Here is an 18,541-nt window from a genome sequence, read left to right as displayed (position 1 = left end):
TCTTGTTGATCATTGAGAAGAGAAAAGGTTTTCACTTACTTAAAAACTAACATCAACGTAACTCCCCAAGTGGAGTACTAATTAAGCATGCTACCCAGTTTTTGAACTAATTAATCTTTTCATCTTCCTCACCCTTAGTCAACTACTTGTATATATTACACATTTACACATGACAAATTTACAATATACGAATGATAGTCACAATGAATCCCAAAGGAAACCTTATAAATAAAAGTGTTGTGGTAAATGTTCATCAGACCGATGTTCGTATTGTCAATGATCAAGGCCAAGTGCTCATCACCAAGGCTTTTAGTCTTTCATTACGCCTCCAACCCGAGGATTATTTCCCTCATCCAAGGCATCTTTGCTTCAAATACTCTTTTGGAAAATCTTCAACTATGTAATGTTTATATCCATTTGCCTTAGCTTCATTGTCTCGTTACTAGTCAAATTACACTATTAACGTGACTATTATATTGTTTCATGTTACTAAGGGTTACGATGTTTAGAGGTTAAGCTGGGATTTGTGTTCCATAATGATTTTTGGAATGACTTCAGTACTGATGCAGTGACTAGGAAACTTCGTCTGTGTGTTGATCAAATATGCTGCCGAGCTAGTCAGACAATGGCTATACTGAAACAAGTGGAGGATTACCTCAACCGAGAATGGTTTATCAGTGTGAAGAATACTGAGTCAATTGAGGAGGAGACTGGAGCTCTTACTGTGGCAACTTTGGTTGTGTCTCAAGCGCAGTCTAAGAAAGTTAACGACTTCAGAACTTACCCTTTGCCCCCAGAGACTTATACCAGAGACATCAAGGAAAAATTTCGTGAGATGGCGAATTTTGTGTTTGATGGACCTGCTGATAGGAAGTATTTTGGATTGAATTAGTAGCTACTTCTCTAATTATTGAACAATTTTAGAATATAAGGTCACTAGCATTTAAGTTTCACCAAGCAAAGAAGATTGTTCTCACTCTCGTCTTCAAGCAGCAGTTTACTAGTCTCCCTATCTTTCTGGTGCTTTCATGTTTTGCTTTTTTTTTTTTACTTCGAAGACTGCTGTTTTTGGATTTAGTGACTTGTTTTGTTGGTTGTCTTGACTTTTGACCATTGTTGGTTGTTTTGTTGCTGTTATTACTTTGAACCTTGGTTGTAAACTTGTAATATGCTTTGTGTTTATTTGAAACTTGTCACTGGCATTTGTAGTTAACAAAAATTTAGCTTGATATTTTTCAAAAAATTGGAAATATATCTATGCTAGACACTTGAGATTGAACCAGAGTAAGTAACATGACCTATAAAATCAGAAGAAAATGCTCACATGCCTAAACCACATCCTATTCTTGGAAAGCAACTCCATGGATCTGCTGGGTTATTGGCATCTGCATGTGACATACGGCTCCATGGCAATGTTAACTAGAAAATTTCGTCTGTGTTAATCTAGTTTCTTCATTGGCTAAGCTCGAAACCTGTGGAGGATATTATTTCAACCGAAAACATACTATACTGTGGTAGTACCGGCTGATCTAAAAGATCCAAGCAAGATACATGACTTCAGAACACACCCTTCAAGGCTTCAACCACAAAGATTATGGATACAGCAAAAAACCATTGTTTGCAAAACATGGCTATACTGTCATCTACTGAAGAGAAAAAGTATTATGGATTAAATTAGCTACTTCCCTTGAGATTAAGCAAATCAAGGAAATACAAGTTTAAGCCGTTTTAAACATGTCATGGTTTAACTTTTCACGCCTTTGATCTTCCATTTTACTAAATTAGATGCTCTACTAGTATGTATGTAATGAAGAGAACTTTAGAATAATTGAAGGAGAAAATACAAGTTTATATCCGTGATAAAGAAAAAATGTTTATCTAATTTCATTTAGGTAATTAAATGTCAGCCCATGTTTATCAAATTTCATCTAGGTAATGAAATGTAAGCCCCACAGATCTTAATTGTCATGCTAGATGAGATACTTTATTAATTTATCTACAAAAACAACACAAGATAAACATGATTCCGGTATTTGTTTATCATGAAGATAAATTGAGGCTTACTTAATAATATAGAGTATTGTAATAAAATTATGTCATATCCTTCACAAAAAATTCTTACATTTCTGAGTTAAAAGAGTGTTTGTAAAACATGGAAGTTAATCCATAATATGGCTACATTAGTACATTTGACAGTTCACACCGAGATATATACTTGACAGTTGCAGCTGGGAACCTAGTAACACAGCCAACAATATCAGCAGCTGAAACACCCTGAACGATGAAGTACATACACACAAATGCTTGTGAAAGGCCTTTTCATTGGGTTAAAAACGAGCAGTTTCATATGTGCACATTTTTAGGTTTGAATTTCATTTATCAAACACTCTTCATAACAAATGCAGATGACTGAGTGACAGTCTCATTTTCATCAGCAATTGGTATTTCGAGTAAGTATACATCTCGGTAAGACATACAAGGAAAACTACATGATATCATTGGACAGCTGATGTTAAGACAAGTATACCTCCACACTAGCACTTTTAGGGATATTGCAGACTGGGCAGACACTAATGAATCCATCACATTCCTTGCACACACACAGGTGCCTACATGGCATCAATAACATAGACACCTCTCGGGTTCGGCAAGCTCTGCAGGACAAATGCTCGGTACTGGGTCCTGCAATGGATTTTCCCCGTCCTGCCACCGTGAGGTAATTAGTCGGGTCAATGTAAGAAGTTGCATCATCAACCTCACTGTCTCCAAACCCTTCCTTCCCTTGGTCAGCACCTTGAGAAATTGCATTCTGAAGATTGTTTTTGAGGATATTAACCATAGACTCATTGTACTTGGCTCGGTAATGCCAATTATGTGCATCTGTTGCCACCTGCTTTATTCGCTCCATAAGTTCTCTGTTCTTACGGTTTATAGTTTCCAACTCCGTCTCCTTTTCTCGAAGCTTCTTGCTTATGCCATCCTCTATAGTGTTTAAAAATGAGGCCATGTGTCTTTGCTTCATGTCTCTAACACCCTTTGCTAATTGCTCTTGCTGCTCAAATGTCAAAATGGTAAATGTTTAGCAATTCTGTATTCCTATGCTAATGGGAATATATCTAAATCTATGACTGTAGTTGGTGAGCAAAAGCAAAAATAAAACTTCCCTTGAAAGGAAATTAAAAGTCCGCTGAATTAAACGTACTAAAAATCTATTTAATAATATTCAACATAAAGGGAAAAGAATCAGAGACCAGCATGGTAGTCATTGCTATGCCAAACATGAATTTAACAATTTGATGTAGATGGATGATTATACCTGAATTTTGATGTACTGATCAAACTCTTCCTTTTGCCGTTCAAGCTCACTCCTTATATTGTCACCAAGTGACATGAGGACGGAGGGTGTTGCTGTCATACTTCCACTAGCAGAAGTGACAGATGAGTTGGGCTCATCATCATCATATGAAAGCCTTAGCCCAGTTGATACTGGATTATGGTTTGGAATGCTAGCTGAACAATCAACTTCATCCTGGCAGAGGTTATAATTCAATGAGATCTGGAGCTTCTGTTGCCTTGCAAGATCATCAGCCTCTCTAACTCGTTTGTTTGGCCGGAGAATAGATGAATTGTGGTCATTCCCAAAATAATTTACTGGGTCAACTGTACATCCGACGGGTACTGTCAGGAATTCAAGTGAGAAGACAAATAAGTTGAGCCTCAGCAGAAAGATAATCAATATGTATGCAACTCAAAATCCAATCAGGTGAACTATTAACAACAATGAAATTGTCAGTACGGTTGGATTTGTGAACCACAGAGAAAATATAGATAAAAATATATTTAAGAAGATACAGCAATCTGTACAGCCCAAATTCCATAAGCACTCTTTCATGCGAGAGCAAGGTAGCCAAGACCATATGTTAGGCAGCAGACCAAGTAACTAAAGCCCATAATGTGAACCTTCTGAACAAATATTTTACAAGCTATTTATCATGATGACTAGTGAGTAAATGTAACATACAATAAGGAAGGTGTATCAACTTTGCCCCCTCTCGGTCCATCATTGATAATATCTCATTTTCATCTGCTACCTTCATCTATAGCAGTTAGAAAATGTAACCGAACCCTTGTTGTTTTCGGTTACTTAACAAAGTTCCAACTTCCAAGGCATCCAATAGGCAACATCAAGCATAAATAAAAAGTAAATAAAGCAAACTACTTTTCTTGTTTTCTTCAGGTTAAACTTCAGTGAGGTTAAAAGCTTTGCTCTAATTACCTGTTTAGGTGTTCTGACATATTGACAAATAGGTTGACATAGCCTAATTCTGAAACTTATGGGAATCATATCATCGGCTGTTAGACTGGACAGCGACGAATCTGCTGTTTTTGAACAAGCTGAGCTAAATTGCATGTTTATGATTATGAACCTCCAAGATCAACTTCGATCACTAAAAACAAGATATACTCATCCATGACGAGGGACGGAAACTATTGTGGCTGCTACTGAGGGGAAACAGATGGAAGAGAGGAAAGTTTGATAGCTGATGAAAAGTAAAGAAAGTAAACAAGAAATGTAAGCTGAAAGTAAAGAAAGTAAACAAGAAATGTAAGCTGAAGAATTGACAAGTTTACAGCAAGCAGAGGGGTGGATTTTTGTAGTCAAACTTCCAGATATGCCACATGCATATACCAAAGAATGCACAAGCATGACGACACGACAAGCCCAAACCTCCAACTAGCTAACTGAACATGGTTTTTTTTCCTCTCTTATCATCTTAACAGAATTTTCAAGGAATTCAACAAGTGTGAAAATTGGTTGAACTGGCCCAGTTATTGTCTTAATTATTGTTAAAATCGGTTGAGCTGACCCAACAAGGGTGAAAATTCAACAAACCCCAAAAAGTGTGTTTCTAGCGTACTAGTACACGTGTTCAGACAGTACATTCCCAACACTGGTTGAGACTTTGTCCACTTCTTTCTTTCTCTTAACTCTTAAGTTTGTAACATTATCTCAAGAACTTAAAGATAACTTGGACACATACACTAAAAGTGTTAAACCTTAGAACGTATCATACCATTTAACATAACCAAACCGTCATGCTTCTTAGACAATCCCATTTCATGCAACTAGAGTTGAGATGATAAAACAAATGAAGATACAAAAGCAAACAAGCCTTCCTGTTTCTGTCATTCTGAAGGACCTTAAGTGTAAAAAGGAACTGAGTCATTATCCACTCATGCAAACCAAACTCCAAATACTAAGACTTGAGGCTGGAGAAGTCTATCACGTCAAACTTTCAATTACTTTATTTCCGATACCCAACTAACCCTTTCCTTCTCCAAATCTTTAAAAGCAGTCAGAAATCTAATCCTTAAATATATTCAACCCACGGGAAATGGCAAAGAAACCGAATGGAACAGCTCAGAGTAAAGTAAATGTGATGAATGCAGGAGTGAGGGGCTTGGGAAAATAATATCAGTACTTACAATTCCCAAAGAGCTGAAGTTGGTGGTTTGGTGCATTAGTATTCAGCTGAAAACGATTATCATCCAGAAACATGGGAAGCGCATGATTGTTGTTGTTACCTCCATACATTTTGATTAATTATTGTGCAATTTCAGCTTAATTTTACAGGCTTCTTCCTTCCCAAATGTTTTCACAAACAAGCAACTCCTGAATAATTTTATACAAAAATGCACATGTTAGTATAAATTCAAGATTGCTATCATAAATAATTTCAAACAACCTTCCAACACATCACTAGCTACAGGGAGGATGTGTGGGTTGAGTCAAGCAAGATAATACTAAGCCTTAGCCAAATAAGAGAGTATCATTGAAAATCCTATCATGAGATAGATCAAATATGAATTGAGTAAAGGAATGACAAGGTTTTGCGGATTGATTCAAGTTTGCAAAGCATGTAATGCATGCAAGGGTCAGGCAAAAGTATTACTAGAAACAAGTGCCATACGCCAATACTTCCATTAGTTAATTTTGTCAGCATCTCCAGACCATATGAACAAACATGAAATGGTAAATCATACATGTATATGTGTAAACACTAATTGAAGTGGTTAAGCAGTCAGTCACATGATAGAAAATCCTAAGGAGTCACAAACCCGAAAGATACTCTCACAGATTTAAATCCGGTAAAGATGCTTAAATGACACATGACAGATGTGGATTCCTAGCATGTATGCACTGTAACTAGACTTATTCCCTCCCTCAACCTTTCGTGCAAACAAATTTACAGCTTCAGCAAATCATATCTTCACTTAAGACACGAAGTTAGTCCATAATCCTGCGCACCAAAGAGAGGGAGGCACCACCCGGCAGAAAATGGTTTAACCCTGAACCTCCTCTATCCAACCCAAAATAAAAGCCGGGGGGGGGGGGGGGGGGGGTTGGTTGGGGGACCAAACAAAACAAAGGATCGCCAGGTTCCAGGGGAAGCTGCTAATGCCTTGATATCAAATTGGTGGCCAACTATATGAACTTCCTATCACTAAGATGTCAGAGTGTTGCTTAACACAGCAATCAAGTCACGAAGATGATCATTCGATCTCCTAAACACAAGCAAAGCCACCCAAATTGATTGCAAATCAACCAACATCAAGATGGTCTTTCCCTCTCTACATCTAGTTCCTCCTACAAAACTCATCCATTATCCCTTTCATCCATATCCTTATAATTTTCACATATACAGGATTGACCACATATAAGGCAAGATATGAAGATATACACAACATCAGCTTAAAAAGGGAGAAAATCTATCATGAATTGTGATACAAGAATCAACACACGTGTACGCAGATACTCATCACTTCAAATATACCCTAAAATGAAGAAACAGCTAAAATCAAGATAGATAAGGTAATTAGATGAACTTTCAAAAAAAAAAAAAATTTAAATAATTAGATGAACCCTAAAAAAAATCCCAGCTTCTGTTAGTCAACACTGAACATGAACCAATTTACCATCCCAAATCAACCAAAAAAAAAAATTTAAAATAAAATCCCTAGATTCCCTTAAAATATAATCACAAACATAGATAAACAAGCTCATCAAAAGCAGGGATAAGAAGAAATTAGTTTATTTTTAAAATAACAATAAAATAAATTGATTACCTTTAATAATTAATCTCCTTTGAATTCAACTTCAGCAGAAAAGCCAAGAACAGATCCTGCCAATTCAATACATATCAACAAAATTAGGGCACACCCCCAGAAATAAAAAATTAAAAAAATGAGCTTCATCCCAGAAAAATTAAATCTTTACCCAGAAAAATCAAATCAACAAATAACATAAGTAGTTAAAATGAGCTAGAAAATCACAAACCTGGAAAAATGGGTATGAAATTATTTACAGAAAGATAAAGGAGAGAGAAAATTGATCAAGAAGAAGCGTGAAATGCTGTAAATAAGATAGGAGAGCTCATAAATTATGCACCCAGAAAAATGAAAGAAAAAATGGGGGGACAACAAATTATGGAAAAAAGAAAAAGGAAAAAAAAAAAAGGGGGGGAAATGAATTTGTGGGAATTTTAAGGTGTGGAGAGAGAAAATGAGAATAATTGAGAGTGTGGAAGAAAGAAAAGGGGTGGGAGGTGGTGCAGGTACTCGTGCTTGTGTTGCCGTTGTGTGTTGGGTAATGCTACTGGTTTTACGCAAACTCAATTCTTTCTTTTGAATTTAGCATACAAAATAAAATACACTAACAAAAAAATATTATTAGTTGGTACACAAACTACATGATGATAAATGAGTAGAATAGTCGGTATAGACCAGATGTGAATTTCATGAATTATGTAGATGACTCGGTAAACTTTTTCTTTTGAGAATTTTTTTAATTAAAAAAATAATAAATACGAATTAGTTTAGGTATGTTATCGTTAAGTTAAAAAGTTGTGTATATTCTGTCAAAATAAATAAATAAATAAATTGTGTACGGAAAATAGTTATACTTAATGTTTTTTAGTTCTTTTTTGCTTGAAATGAAGGTGAGTTTTCTGATTGATCGGTTTGCATACTTTTTTAGGTCTTTTATGTTGTTTCCATTTTGAAAACATTTTCCCACATGGGGCCTTTCATGAGTAACAATAATATTAAATTTCTTGAAATTTATTGATTAAGAATTGGAATCATATGAGTAGTGTTAAAATAAAAAATAAAAAAAATAAATAAATAAGCTAAGGTTTCCTTGATAATTTTAATGAGAAAAGCCAAGTTTATCACTTGGCTAAACAAATTTGTTTTATCTATGCATTCTTACATATTTCTTTTGTGTTTTTTAAGTGTTACACTTAGGGCTTGTTTATTGCACCTTATTTTTGCTTATCTGATCTGGTTTGATTGTCATATTTAACCAAACTGTGGCCTTAATAATGTGTTTGGGTAAAGAAGGAGGGGAGGAACAAAAGGGGAGGGATGAGAAGAGAAGGGGAGAGAAGAATGGTGAATTTTCCTTCCAAATCTCTCCATTGTTCGAGAGATCAATTTACTACAATTTAATCTCTCCATTTCTCTCCTCTCCAATTCTCTTCCTTCCTCATTTATTATCCAAATGAAAGATATTTCATCTCTCTATTTCCCTTCCCTTCATTTCCCTCTATTTCTTTTAATCTAAACACATCGTAAAGTGTACGATAATCTATAAGGAAAAAATGTATCAAGTAGGGTCTTGTAAGATTCGTAATAATGTGTTTTTATAAATATGTAATTTTTATAATTTATTTCATTATGAAAATAAAGATATTTAGCAATAAAAAACTGCACATTAAGCGATGATATGATCTTATTTTTTCTGATCTAACTTTTTTTTTTTTACTATAAGAAAAATTATTTCATTAATGACATATAGCCAAACGGCACTTCCAAACAATTCTTAGGAAAATTAGAATTCCAACACAAGTACAAATACGTCATAGATTCGATCAACGATCGCCTTAGAAAAAACTTCATCTGAAGCAATTAATAAGTTTTTTGGGGCTTAATATCGGTAAAAACACCGATTGAAGCCCCTGTAAAGATTCACAAAAGACACCTGAAGAAAAGAGATGAAAGAGAAATAGAAAAAATGAGAAGAGTGAAGGAAAACCTTCAAAAAAGTAGAAAAAAATCTAGCAATTGAGACTAGAAAAACCCTCCCGAGATAGAAACCCTAGAGGGGACTAGAAAAACCCTCTCATTTTTATCTAAACTTATTTTTTCTGAAATACGTAAAAAATAAGTTGAATTAAACAAGGCCTTAGAGTAACAAACACATGTTGACTGTTGAGACACGACTTTGACTATTGTTTTTCCAATTATATGTTAGTAAAATTTATTATGAAATTAATACTCCGTAGTATGTAAGTATACATTATGACGAATTCATATATATATATATATATATATATATATATATATATATATATATATATATATATATATATATATATATATATATATATATATATATATATATAGAGTATACAACAACATTTGTATTTTATGAATTAGTTAATGAGTCAAGTCAAAATCATTACGTCAATAGTGAATAAATTTAAAGCGTAACACTTATAAAAATATGGAGATAGTAAACTTCATATGATTTTTCATTTCTTGTTTGGTTGATATTAAGGATTTACAATCTGTGAGAAATTAATTACCAAGGGCATGTTTAATGTTTTATAAGAAATGAAAATTTTTATGTATTTTGAATTCTCCCATTTTCGCATTTTGTTTTCAACTAAATAACAAGCTCTTATACAAAGTTTTCCTTATACATTATCGATTTCGAGTAGATTACTAAAGTCTAGATGATTCCCCCCTAATTGTTCATCCCAAAAATCCAAATACTCGACAAGCAACTCTCTAGATTTAAAGATTCATAATAATCCTAGATCATTCTTTTAAAATGATGAAAAAATTTATTTATTGATTTATTTAATTAAAATCTCAAAAATTAAGAAAATTGTTTGATTTTGGAAAAGGTAGGACCCACCATCGGCAAAATTCAGGAATCGCGTTCATCAGCCATTAACTACTCACATCAGTCATCACGCTGCCCACCCTCCTTCTCATCTTCCCTCCCTTCTCGTTTTCCCACCAATTTTTTCGTCTTTTTCTACCTTTTTTTTTAAAAAAAAAAATGCCTTTTGAATTTTCTATAATCATCATTTATTTATTTAAAAGTGATTTCACAAATATACCCCTATATCTCCACTCCCAACTTCCCAAGGTTATTTTTTTTTCCACTTGCTTGTTGTCGTCTTGTTTTGACTTATACTTAAAAGGGTATTTCCGTCTTTCACGTCATGAAAATAAAATAAACAATTTTGTTTAAAAAAATGTTTTAGTTATTTTTAATTAATTTTTTAGGTGGGAGATAGTGGAACGGATTCGAGTAAGCACGATAATAACGTGGGTAAAGTTAATAGGGGAGATTAGTGAGTGGCTAAGAACTTAACAAGGTGGGTTATGTACATGTGGTATGATTTTTTATGACTAATAAAAGTCAGTTGCATCCAACTAAGATTATGGAGTGTTAAGCCCGTATATAATTTATTGTATTTAGTTTAACGGGCTAAGTTTAGGCCCTTGGCTTAGGTTGTATATATATACCGAATTAACAATCAATACAAACTAAGAATACACATTCTTGACATGGTATCAAAGCCTAACTAAATACAAACCCTAAAACACCGAATTTTTCTTTCCTCTCCACGATCGTTCACAGAACAGAGCATCCATGGACGAAGGGAAACTCGATCCTTCATCTCCTTTCTATCTTGGTGCTGGAGATCAACCAGGAAATTTGATCACTCACGTGGTCTTGAAAGGCGACAATAACCTGGCTTGGTCGAGGGCAATTACATTGTCTCTTCGATCTCGTCGAAAATTTGGATTCGTCGATGGAACAATCACGAAGCCAACTGAAAAGAATAAATTATTGGATTGGGAAACAGTCCATTCAATGCTCGTTTCATGGATATTGCGCTCTATGGAACCTAAACTAGCAGCATCTCTGCCCTTCTTTGATGAGGCTCAACGTCTTTGGGCTTATTTAGAACAGAGGTATTGTGTCTCCAATGGACCGAGGTTGCAGCAACTTAGGTCGAAGATTACCGATTGTCGGCAAACTGAAAATATGTCGATTGAAGATTATTATACAACGCTCATGTGCTTGTTTGATGATTTGACCCGAATTAAACCTCTCTGTGGCTGCGAATGTGGGAAGTGCTCGTGTGATGTTGTGGGTAAACTTGCGGCTGACAGAGAGGAGGAGATACTCCATCAATTTTTGTGTGGAATTGATGATTCGAAATATGTTGTGGTGCGTACGAATTTGTTATCACAGCAGCCTATGGTTGATCTAAACCGTGCATATCAAGCACTCCTTCAGGAGGAGGAATCGCATGGCTTTGTTAAGGGGAGGGTGATAAGTGGTTTATTTGACCACTTATTGTGTTAATTTAAACCCGATTTTGCGATCATTTTCCCTCTTTCTAACCCAATTTTGAATGAAAATGTTTTGTCTTGGCTTTCCCCCTCTTGGTTTGTGTTTGTCCACGTTTTGCAGGTCTATGGACTCAATTTGGCAAGCTTTCGGTGCATGATTTGTGTTTAAGACAAGAGAATTAAAGATTGGAGAGGGCGCTCCAGGGGAGCGGGCGTGCACCTCACCTGGAGCGGGCGCTCCTCGACTTTAGCTACAATCTGCCCAAATTCAGAGTCTGTCAGGAGCGGGCGTGCTCCTGACCAGGAGCGGGTGCTCCTCCCTTTGATGTTAAATTCTGCCTATGCTGTGGAACAGGGGAGCGGGCGTGCATCATTTGAGGAGCCGGGCGCTCCTCCCTGTCACTTTCAAATCTGACTTTTCAATGAAGCATCTGGAGAGGGCGTGCAGCCGAAAGGAGCGGGCGCTCCTAGCTTAGGAGCGGGCGCTCCTCATTGTGGAGCGGGCGCTCCTCGCTGGGAATCCGTTTTCTTTTGACGGATTTCCCTATGTGTTTCGGGGAGTATAAATACTTCCCCCTTAGCTCATTTAGAGACAGCAGAACAGTAGCCTAGTTTTCAGAAACCTCTCTTAGTTTGAACATTCCTTTTAATTAATTTAGCTTAGTTTTCATCAAATCAAATCATTGTATTAGTGAAATTCAAGAATTATTCTCCAGGTTTGGCAATTTGTATTCAACATTTGAAGCTTCAATTAGTAATTTCTCCAACCTTTTTCTACTTAATTTCAGTTTTTATTTGGTATTTGCATGTTATTTAAATCTTCTTAGTTCTTGGTAATTTGTTATTGGATGATAGTTATTTCAATTGTTAACCACTTTTCCCCAATTATTGAAGTAGTTAGAACCCTAATTGTTGATTGCATGTTGATAAACATGAGTTGTGAGTAGTCTTCTTGCTAGGGGTTGGGTGAAGCTCAACCTTTTGGGTTAGTTATGCAAATGTGGGAGAAACATTGATGTTTGTATTGCAATTAAATTGATTATATGAGATTGCTTGTTAGTTCTTCATGATAGGATTAGCTACCCTTGACTTAGGAGCTTGATAGCATGATATGCCTAATTTGACATGGAAGTGTAAATTGAGTATGTCATTACTTATTGCAATTTGATTATGTATCATCTATTGCTAGACTAATGAGGAATCTAAGTTTAGTAGTGTGAGTTTTTTTCTAATTGCATGAGGTTGATTTTACATATAGTCCTTGCTATATCTTGTCTATTTTACTCCCCGTTTGCCTAATTGCCTTGGTTGAGTGGATCCCATTCCCTAGTGTCTTTAATCCATTGATTTAGAACCATAGTTTGTTTGTCTACTTGACGAACCCCAATTCACCATTGACTTCGAATTAGCTTTAGTGTTAAGATCTTTAGCAACCATATCCCGTTCCTTGTGGACTGAACTCTTACTTGTCATTATGTTTGGTTTGTAAGGTGTTTGTTAATAAATGTGTTTGATTGAGTGTGGAATGAGCGACCGTTCTAACGCCCATCAGAGGGCTGACAGAGAACAGGTGAAAGATGCTCACGTGTTTGCCATTTCTGCAGCTCGCTTGAAGGGAATCCCGGATAGGCGGGATAAATCGAAACTATTTTGCTCACATTGCAAGAAAACAGGACATGACAACGAGGGGTGTTTTGTTCTTCATGGTTATCCTGAGTAGTAGTATGAGTTGAAGCGCAAGAAGGAGGGAACTACCGGGGGTAATTCTGCTCGTGCCAAGGCTGCTGCCTCTGATGGTGGTTCGGGGAGGCCTGCTACTGTTCGCGCCAATGCAGTGACAGGGGCAGCTTCCGCAGGTGGGGACAATGTGTCCCTGAGTGACCTCAAACCCGAAGATATTCGGGTTTTGCTGAATATGGCTACTCTTCAACAGGAGCGAATGCAAGGTGAGCTTGTGACTAATTGGATAATTGATACGGGGGCATCTCATCATGTCATCGGGAATGATTCTTGCTTGGTAGATGCTCGTTTGATATCACCGTGCCCCGTGGGTCTACCAAATGGAGAACAAGCTATTGCTTTGAAAGAGGGTCGAGTCATTTTGACCGACAAAATTTTGGAACATGTTCTTTTTGTTCCTAATTTACAATGCAATTTAATATCGGTGTCAAAAATGATTGATTCCTCTAAATGTTTTGTACGATTCACTGACTCTTTATGTGCTATACAGGACCAACGTTCGGGGAGCCTGATTGGAGCCGGTGAACGAAAGGAGGGACTCTATTATTTTCGGCGAATTCCTACAGTATGTGCGGTTCAAGCTACTTCGGTGTCAGATTTTGAGCTGTGGCATAGAAGACTCGGGCATCCGTCGGAAAGAGTGGTTAAGTTGATTCCTCCTCTTCGTAGTAGTTCTACTAAGAAAAGTTTGAATAAAGCTTGTATTGTGTGTCAGCAAGCTAAACAACATAGGGATAGTTTTCCTACTAGTGATAGTAAAGCAACTCGCATTTTTGAATTGATTCATTGTGATTTATGGGGGTCGTATAAAACTCCTTCCACTTGTGGTGCACATTATTTTTTGACTCTAGTTGATGATTATTCAAGAGGTGTATGGGTTTATTTATTAAATTCAAAAACAGAAGTTTATTCCGCATTTTGTTCCTTTTTTGCTATGGTTGACCGTCAATTTGGTGTGTCTGTCAAATTGGTGAGAAGTGATAATGGTACTGAATTCAATTGCATGCTTCCATACTTTAAAGAACAGGGAATTATTTTTCAGACTTCGTGTGTTGGGACTCCCCAACAAAATGGTCGTGTTGAGCGTAAGCATCAACATATTTTGAATGTGGGGCGGGCTTTAATGTTTCAAGGGAATTTGCCTATTGGTTTTTGGGGAGAGTGTGTTCTTGGGGCGGTTTATTTGATTAATCGAACTCCTTCTCGTTTGCTACAAAACAAAACACCATATGAGGTTTTATTTGGTACAGAACCTATGTTTGATGAGTTACGTGTTTTTGGCTCTCTTTGCTTTGCCCATAATCAAAAATCCAAGGGGGATAAATTTGCACCTAGAAGTCGAAAGTGTGTGTTTTTAGGCTGCCCTCACGGAAAAAGGGGTTGGAAATTATATGATCTTGAGACGGGTGAGATTTTTGTGTCTCATGATGTGAAGTTTTTTGAGAACGAATTCCCATTTTCTTGTGATAAGGAGTTGAATGTTGGCTCCGAAAAGAATGTTGTAATGGATAATACGAATGTTGGTTATGAGGGTGTCGAATTTGATTTTTTGGATGATTTAAAGGCGGTTTTAGAGGTAAGTGAAGCTAGCCGAGACTCACAACATGGCACCACAGACCCTGTTGCTGCTGGCAGTACGGACCACGGCCTTCCTGCGACAGGCGCCAGTGGCCGCAGCCAGCTTGCGGAGGGCTCTGCCTTGCACAGCCACGATGTGGCAGGCAGCAGCTCTGGGCAGCAGAGTAACGCTGCAGCAGGCAGCAGCTTCGGGCAGGGGACAGACCCTGCTGCTGGCAGCGACGGTGGCAGCAGGGCAGCAGCCGCTGCTGGTGGCAGCGAGGGCAGTGGCGAGGGTGGCTCTTCCCTCTCTCTTGACATTGATCGTGGGGGTCGTGTGCGATGTCCACCGGGTTGGCATAAAGATTATGTGGCACATACTGTACAAGTGACGAGTCCTCCTAGTTCACCTACTCCATGCTCCTCAGGTACTCCTTATCCTATAGCACATTATGTGAATTGTGACAATTTTTCCCTACGACACCGTATATTTCTTGCAGCTGTAATTGCAGGCACTGAGCCCCGTAATTTCAAAGAGGCTATGACAGATGCAGGGTGGCGAGATGCAATGCAAAAAGAGATTACAACATTGGAAGATAATCAAACTTGGGTAATGGAAGTGTTACCACCAGGGAAAAAGGCTCTTGGTTGCAGATGGGTTTATAAAATCAAGTATAATTCTGATGGCACTGTTGAACGATTGAAGGCTCGTCTTGTCATATTTGGTAACCATCAGGTTGAAGGCATTGACTATAATGATACGTTCGCTCCCGTGGCTAAAATGGTCACAGTTCGGACTTTCTTAGCTGTAGCTGCTGCAAAGAACTGGGAATTGCATCAAATGGACGTTCATAATGCTTTTCTCCATGGTGACCTTGATGAGGAGGTATACATGAAGCCACCTCCCGGGTTTCATTGTAGCAAACCAGGAATGGTATTTCGTCTTCAAAAGTCACTCTATGGTCTACGTCAGGCACCTCGTTGTTGGTTTGCCAAACTAGCCGGTTCACTCAAAAGGTATGGCTTTACACAGTCGTACTCTGATTATTCTCTATTTACTCTGAATCAAGGGAATGTCCATCTTAGTGTTCTGGTGTATGTTGATGATTTATTGATTTCTGGCAATTCTACTTCTGCGATTTCTGCTTTTAAGGCGTATTTGAGTGATTGCTTTCATATGAAAGATTTGGGTGTGTTGAAATATTTTCTGGGTATTGAGGTTGCTCGTAGTCCGGAAGGCATATTCTTGTGCCAACGGAAATACACTCTTGATATTATTGCAGAGTCCGGATTATTAGGGGCACGCCCGACAGGTACTCCTATTGAGAAAAACCATACTCTGGCAAAATCAAAGGCCCCTTTTATCATGACCCCGAGATGTATCGGCGTCTTGTTGGTCGTTTGATCTATTTGTCTTTCACTAGACCTGATTTGGCATACACAGTCCATATTTTGTCCCAATTTATGCATCAACCCCGTCATGATCATTGGGAGGCCGCTCTACGAACGGCGCGCTACTTGAAGGGTTGTCCAGGTCAGGGAATTCTATTGCGCTCAGATTGTGACTTATAGTTGACAGGTTGGTGTGACGCGAATTGGGCTAGTTGCCCTCTTACGAGACGATCGATTACAGGTTATTTGGTGTTTCTTGGCAATTCTCCTATTTCTTGGAAGACTAAGAAGCAGGATACCGTTGCTAAATCTTCTGCAAAATCTGAGCACCGTACGATGTCTAAGGCCACTGAAGAGTTGAAATGGTTGAAGGCTCTTCTTGACAGTTTAGGAGTCTCGCATCCTCAAGCGATGAGTTTATTTTGTGATAGTCAGTCTGCGTTGTATATTGCGCAGAATCCGGTCTTTCATGAGCGTACTAAGCATATAGAGGTTGATTGTCATTATGTTCGGGATGCAATTCAAGACGGGATTATTAGACCATCGTATGTGAAGACCACGGATCAATTAGCGGACATTTTCACTAAGGCATTGAGCAAGCAACAATTTTTGTATTTACTTGGCAAGTTGGGCATTTGTGATTTGCATGCTCCAACTTGAGGGGGGGGTGTTAAGCCTGTATATAATTTATTGTATTTAGTTTAACGGGCTAAGTTTAGGCCCTTGGCTTAGGTTGTATATATATACCGAATTAACAATCAATACAAACTAAGAATACACATTCTTGACATGGAGAAAGACTCAAAGAGAATATGTTCATTTTGGACCTGCCCAAATTCATGTCATATGCCAATTATGTCACTTTTGCTTGGACTTTTATTATTTGGATCTTAGAGTGATTTCATATTTGCATTCACTTTCCATTGTTGCATTCACTTTCCATTGTTGCAATTATTATCAAATACCAATTAGCTATTGTTGTAGTGGTAATTGGTATTACACTTGGTAGGGATGACCGTGTATTCGACTCCACCCAATAACAATTGAGAGGGGATTGAACCTAACCACCCATAATTGATCCCGAATTTGGATTAGCCCAACGGGTAATTAGGTGGAACACAAAAAAAAAAAAAAAATTATCATCAAATACTCTCTTCGTTTTCATAAGTTTTACCCATCTTTTGTCTTCACCCATTTATCTAAAAAATACTTACTTTTACATTGCCCTACGTCTTAAGACTATAGGTGACATCATCATTTTCTAATTTTGTAGTCTTTAGATAAGACCTGTTTCTGGAAACAGAATACTCCTCGGGGTTAGGGTAATAATATCAAGATGTCCTAGAGGCTAAGTCCAATGAATGTCCAAGTGTCCTTTGGCTCCGCCTTGAAGTTTGAGAGCTTCTGCAAAAGAGAGAAGGTTAACTGCCCTGGGGGTGTGACCTGGGAAAGCCCCTCCAATGCTTAAGTCAGCGAATGTACTTTCTAGAAAGAGAAAGTAGAGACAGTGCTTTAGAGGGAGAAAGTAGAGAGAGAAGGAGAGGGAATTAGGAAAAAGTTATCATCATTAATGATTGGAGAGCTATTTATAGTTGTACTTTCAGATGGCCGAATTTGTACTTAGTTGGACAGATCAGGGGTAAATTTGTACTTTACAATGACTAATGATGGGCTGGATCATGAAGGGATATTTTCGTAATTCCAGGTCAATGGGCTTAGGACAATGGACTTGGCCCAAACAAAACCCTTATATTTTTAAAGCATTTATGAAGTTTGGTCTTAACAAAATCTGAAATGAAGTCTTGAATTTTCATGACTCAACTTAACACTTAATTAACTTTTTTTTTATTTTTAAAAAACATTAATAATTTGATTTATACATAAAAAAAATGAATTTGAGGAATAAAGAAGTAAATCTGATCGAGTCTTAAGGAGTCTTATCATAATTATAAACTAAAAAAATAACCTATATTTTAATAATTAATGTGACAATGGATTAAAGTGTTAAGATAAGACTCCGCTAATCTTGCTCTTATTTCTTTTATGGACAATTTTCAAATGGCCACAATTAAATTGCGGCCATTGTATAAAGGAAATATTATATTTTAACACCAGAAGAAAACCCAAAAATGGTTTTTAACACCCCTCATAAAAAAAAATTATTTTAATAGCAGACAAATTTTTAAAAAATGGATTTTACCACCATTTAACAGTCTCCGTCCAAAAAACCGCTAAGTGGGGTCCATAGTGACACATGTCACCATCTTGTTTTTAAAAAATAAAATAAAAAAAAGGAAAAAAAAAAATCCTAAATCTACCCAGCCCCACCACCGCCACCTTCACCCAACGCAGCCGCCGGCCAAACGCCAGCGCATCCCCTCCCCCTCCCTTACTCGACACACCTAAACCC

General features: G+C 37.3%; 1 protein-coding gene across 2 annotated transcripts; it reads right to left on the bottom strand.

Annotated features, from left to right (window-relative positions):
• Positions 1–2,257: 2,257 nt before the first annotated feature.
• LOC145582814 (E3 ubiquitin-protein ligase BOI-like) lies at positions 2,258–7,620 on the bottom strand. Of its 2 annotated transcripts, none has more exons than XM_081639839.1 (5): positions 7,340–7,620; positions 7,129–7,184; positions 5,488–5,674; positions 3,317–3,660; positions 2,258–3,052 (listed from the first exon to the last, which is right to left on the bottom strand). In XM_081639839.1, exons 3-5 carry the CDS (start codon positions 5,594–5,596, stop codon positions 2,513–2,515), a joined length of 993 nt encoding a protein of 330 aa, XP_081495965.1. In that variant the 5' UTR covers positions 5,597–5,674; positions 7,129–7,184; positions 7,340–7,620; the 3' UTR covers positions 2,258–2,512. The 2 variants fall into 2 exon arrangements, with proteins under 2 accessions (XP_081495965.1, XP_081495964.1); XM_081639838.1 differs by having other exon boundaries at positions 3,317–3,678; positions 7,340–7,613.
• Positions 7,621–18,541: the final 10,921 nt, after the last annotated feature.

The sequence above is a fragment of the Chenopodium album genome, chromosome 15, assembly GCF_948465745.1.
Source record: "Chenopodium album chromosome 15, dcCheAlbu1.1, whole genome shotgun sequence".
NCBI lineage: Eukaryota > Viridiplantae > Streptophyta > Magnoliopsida > Caryophyllales > Amaranthaceae > Chenopodium > Chenopodium album.
The sequence above is the reverse complement of the archived record's forward strand: the minus strand, read 5'-3'. Positions and strand labels throughout refer to the sequence as shown.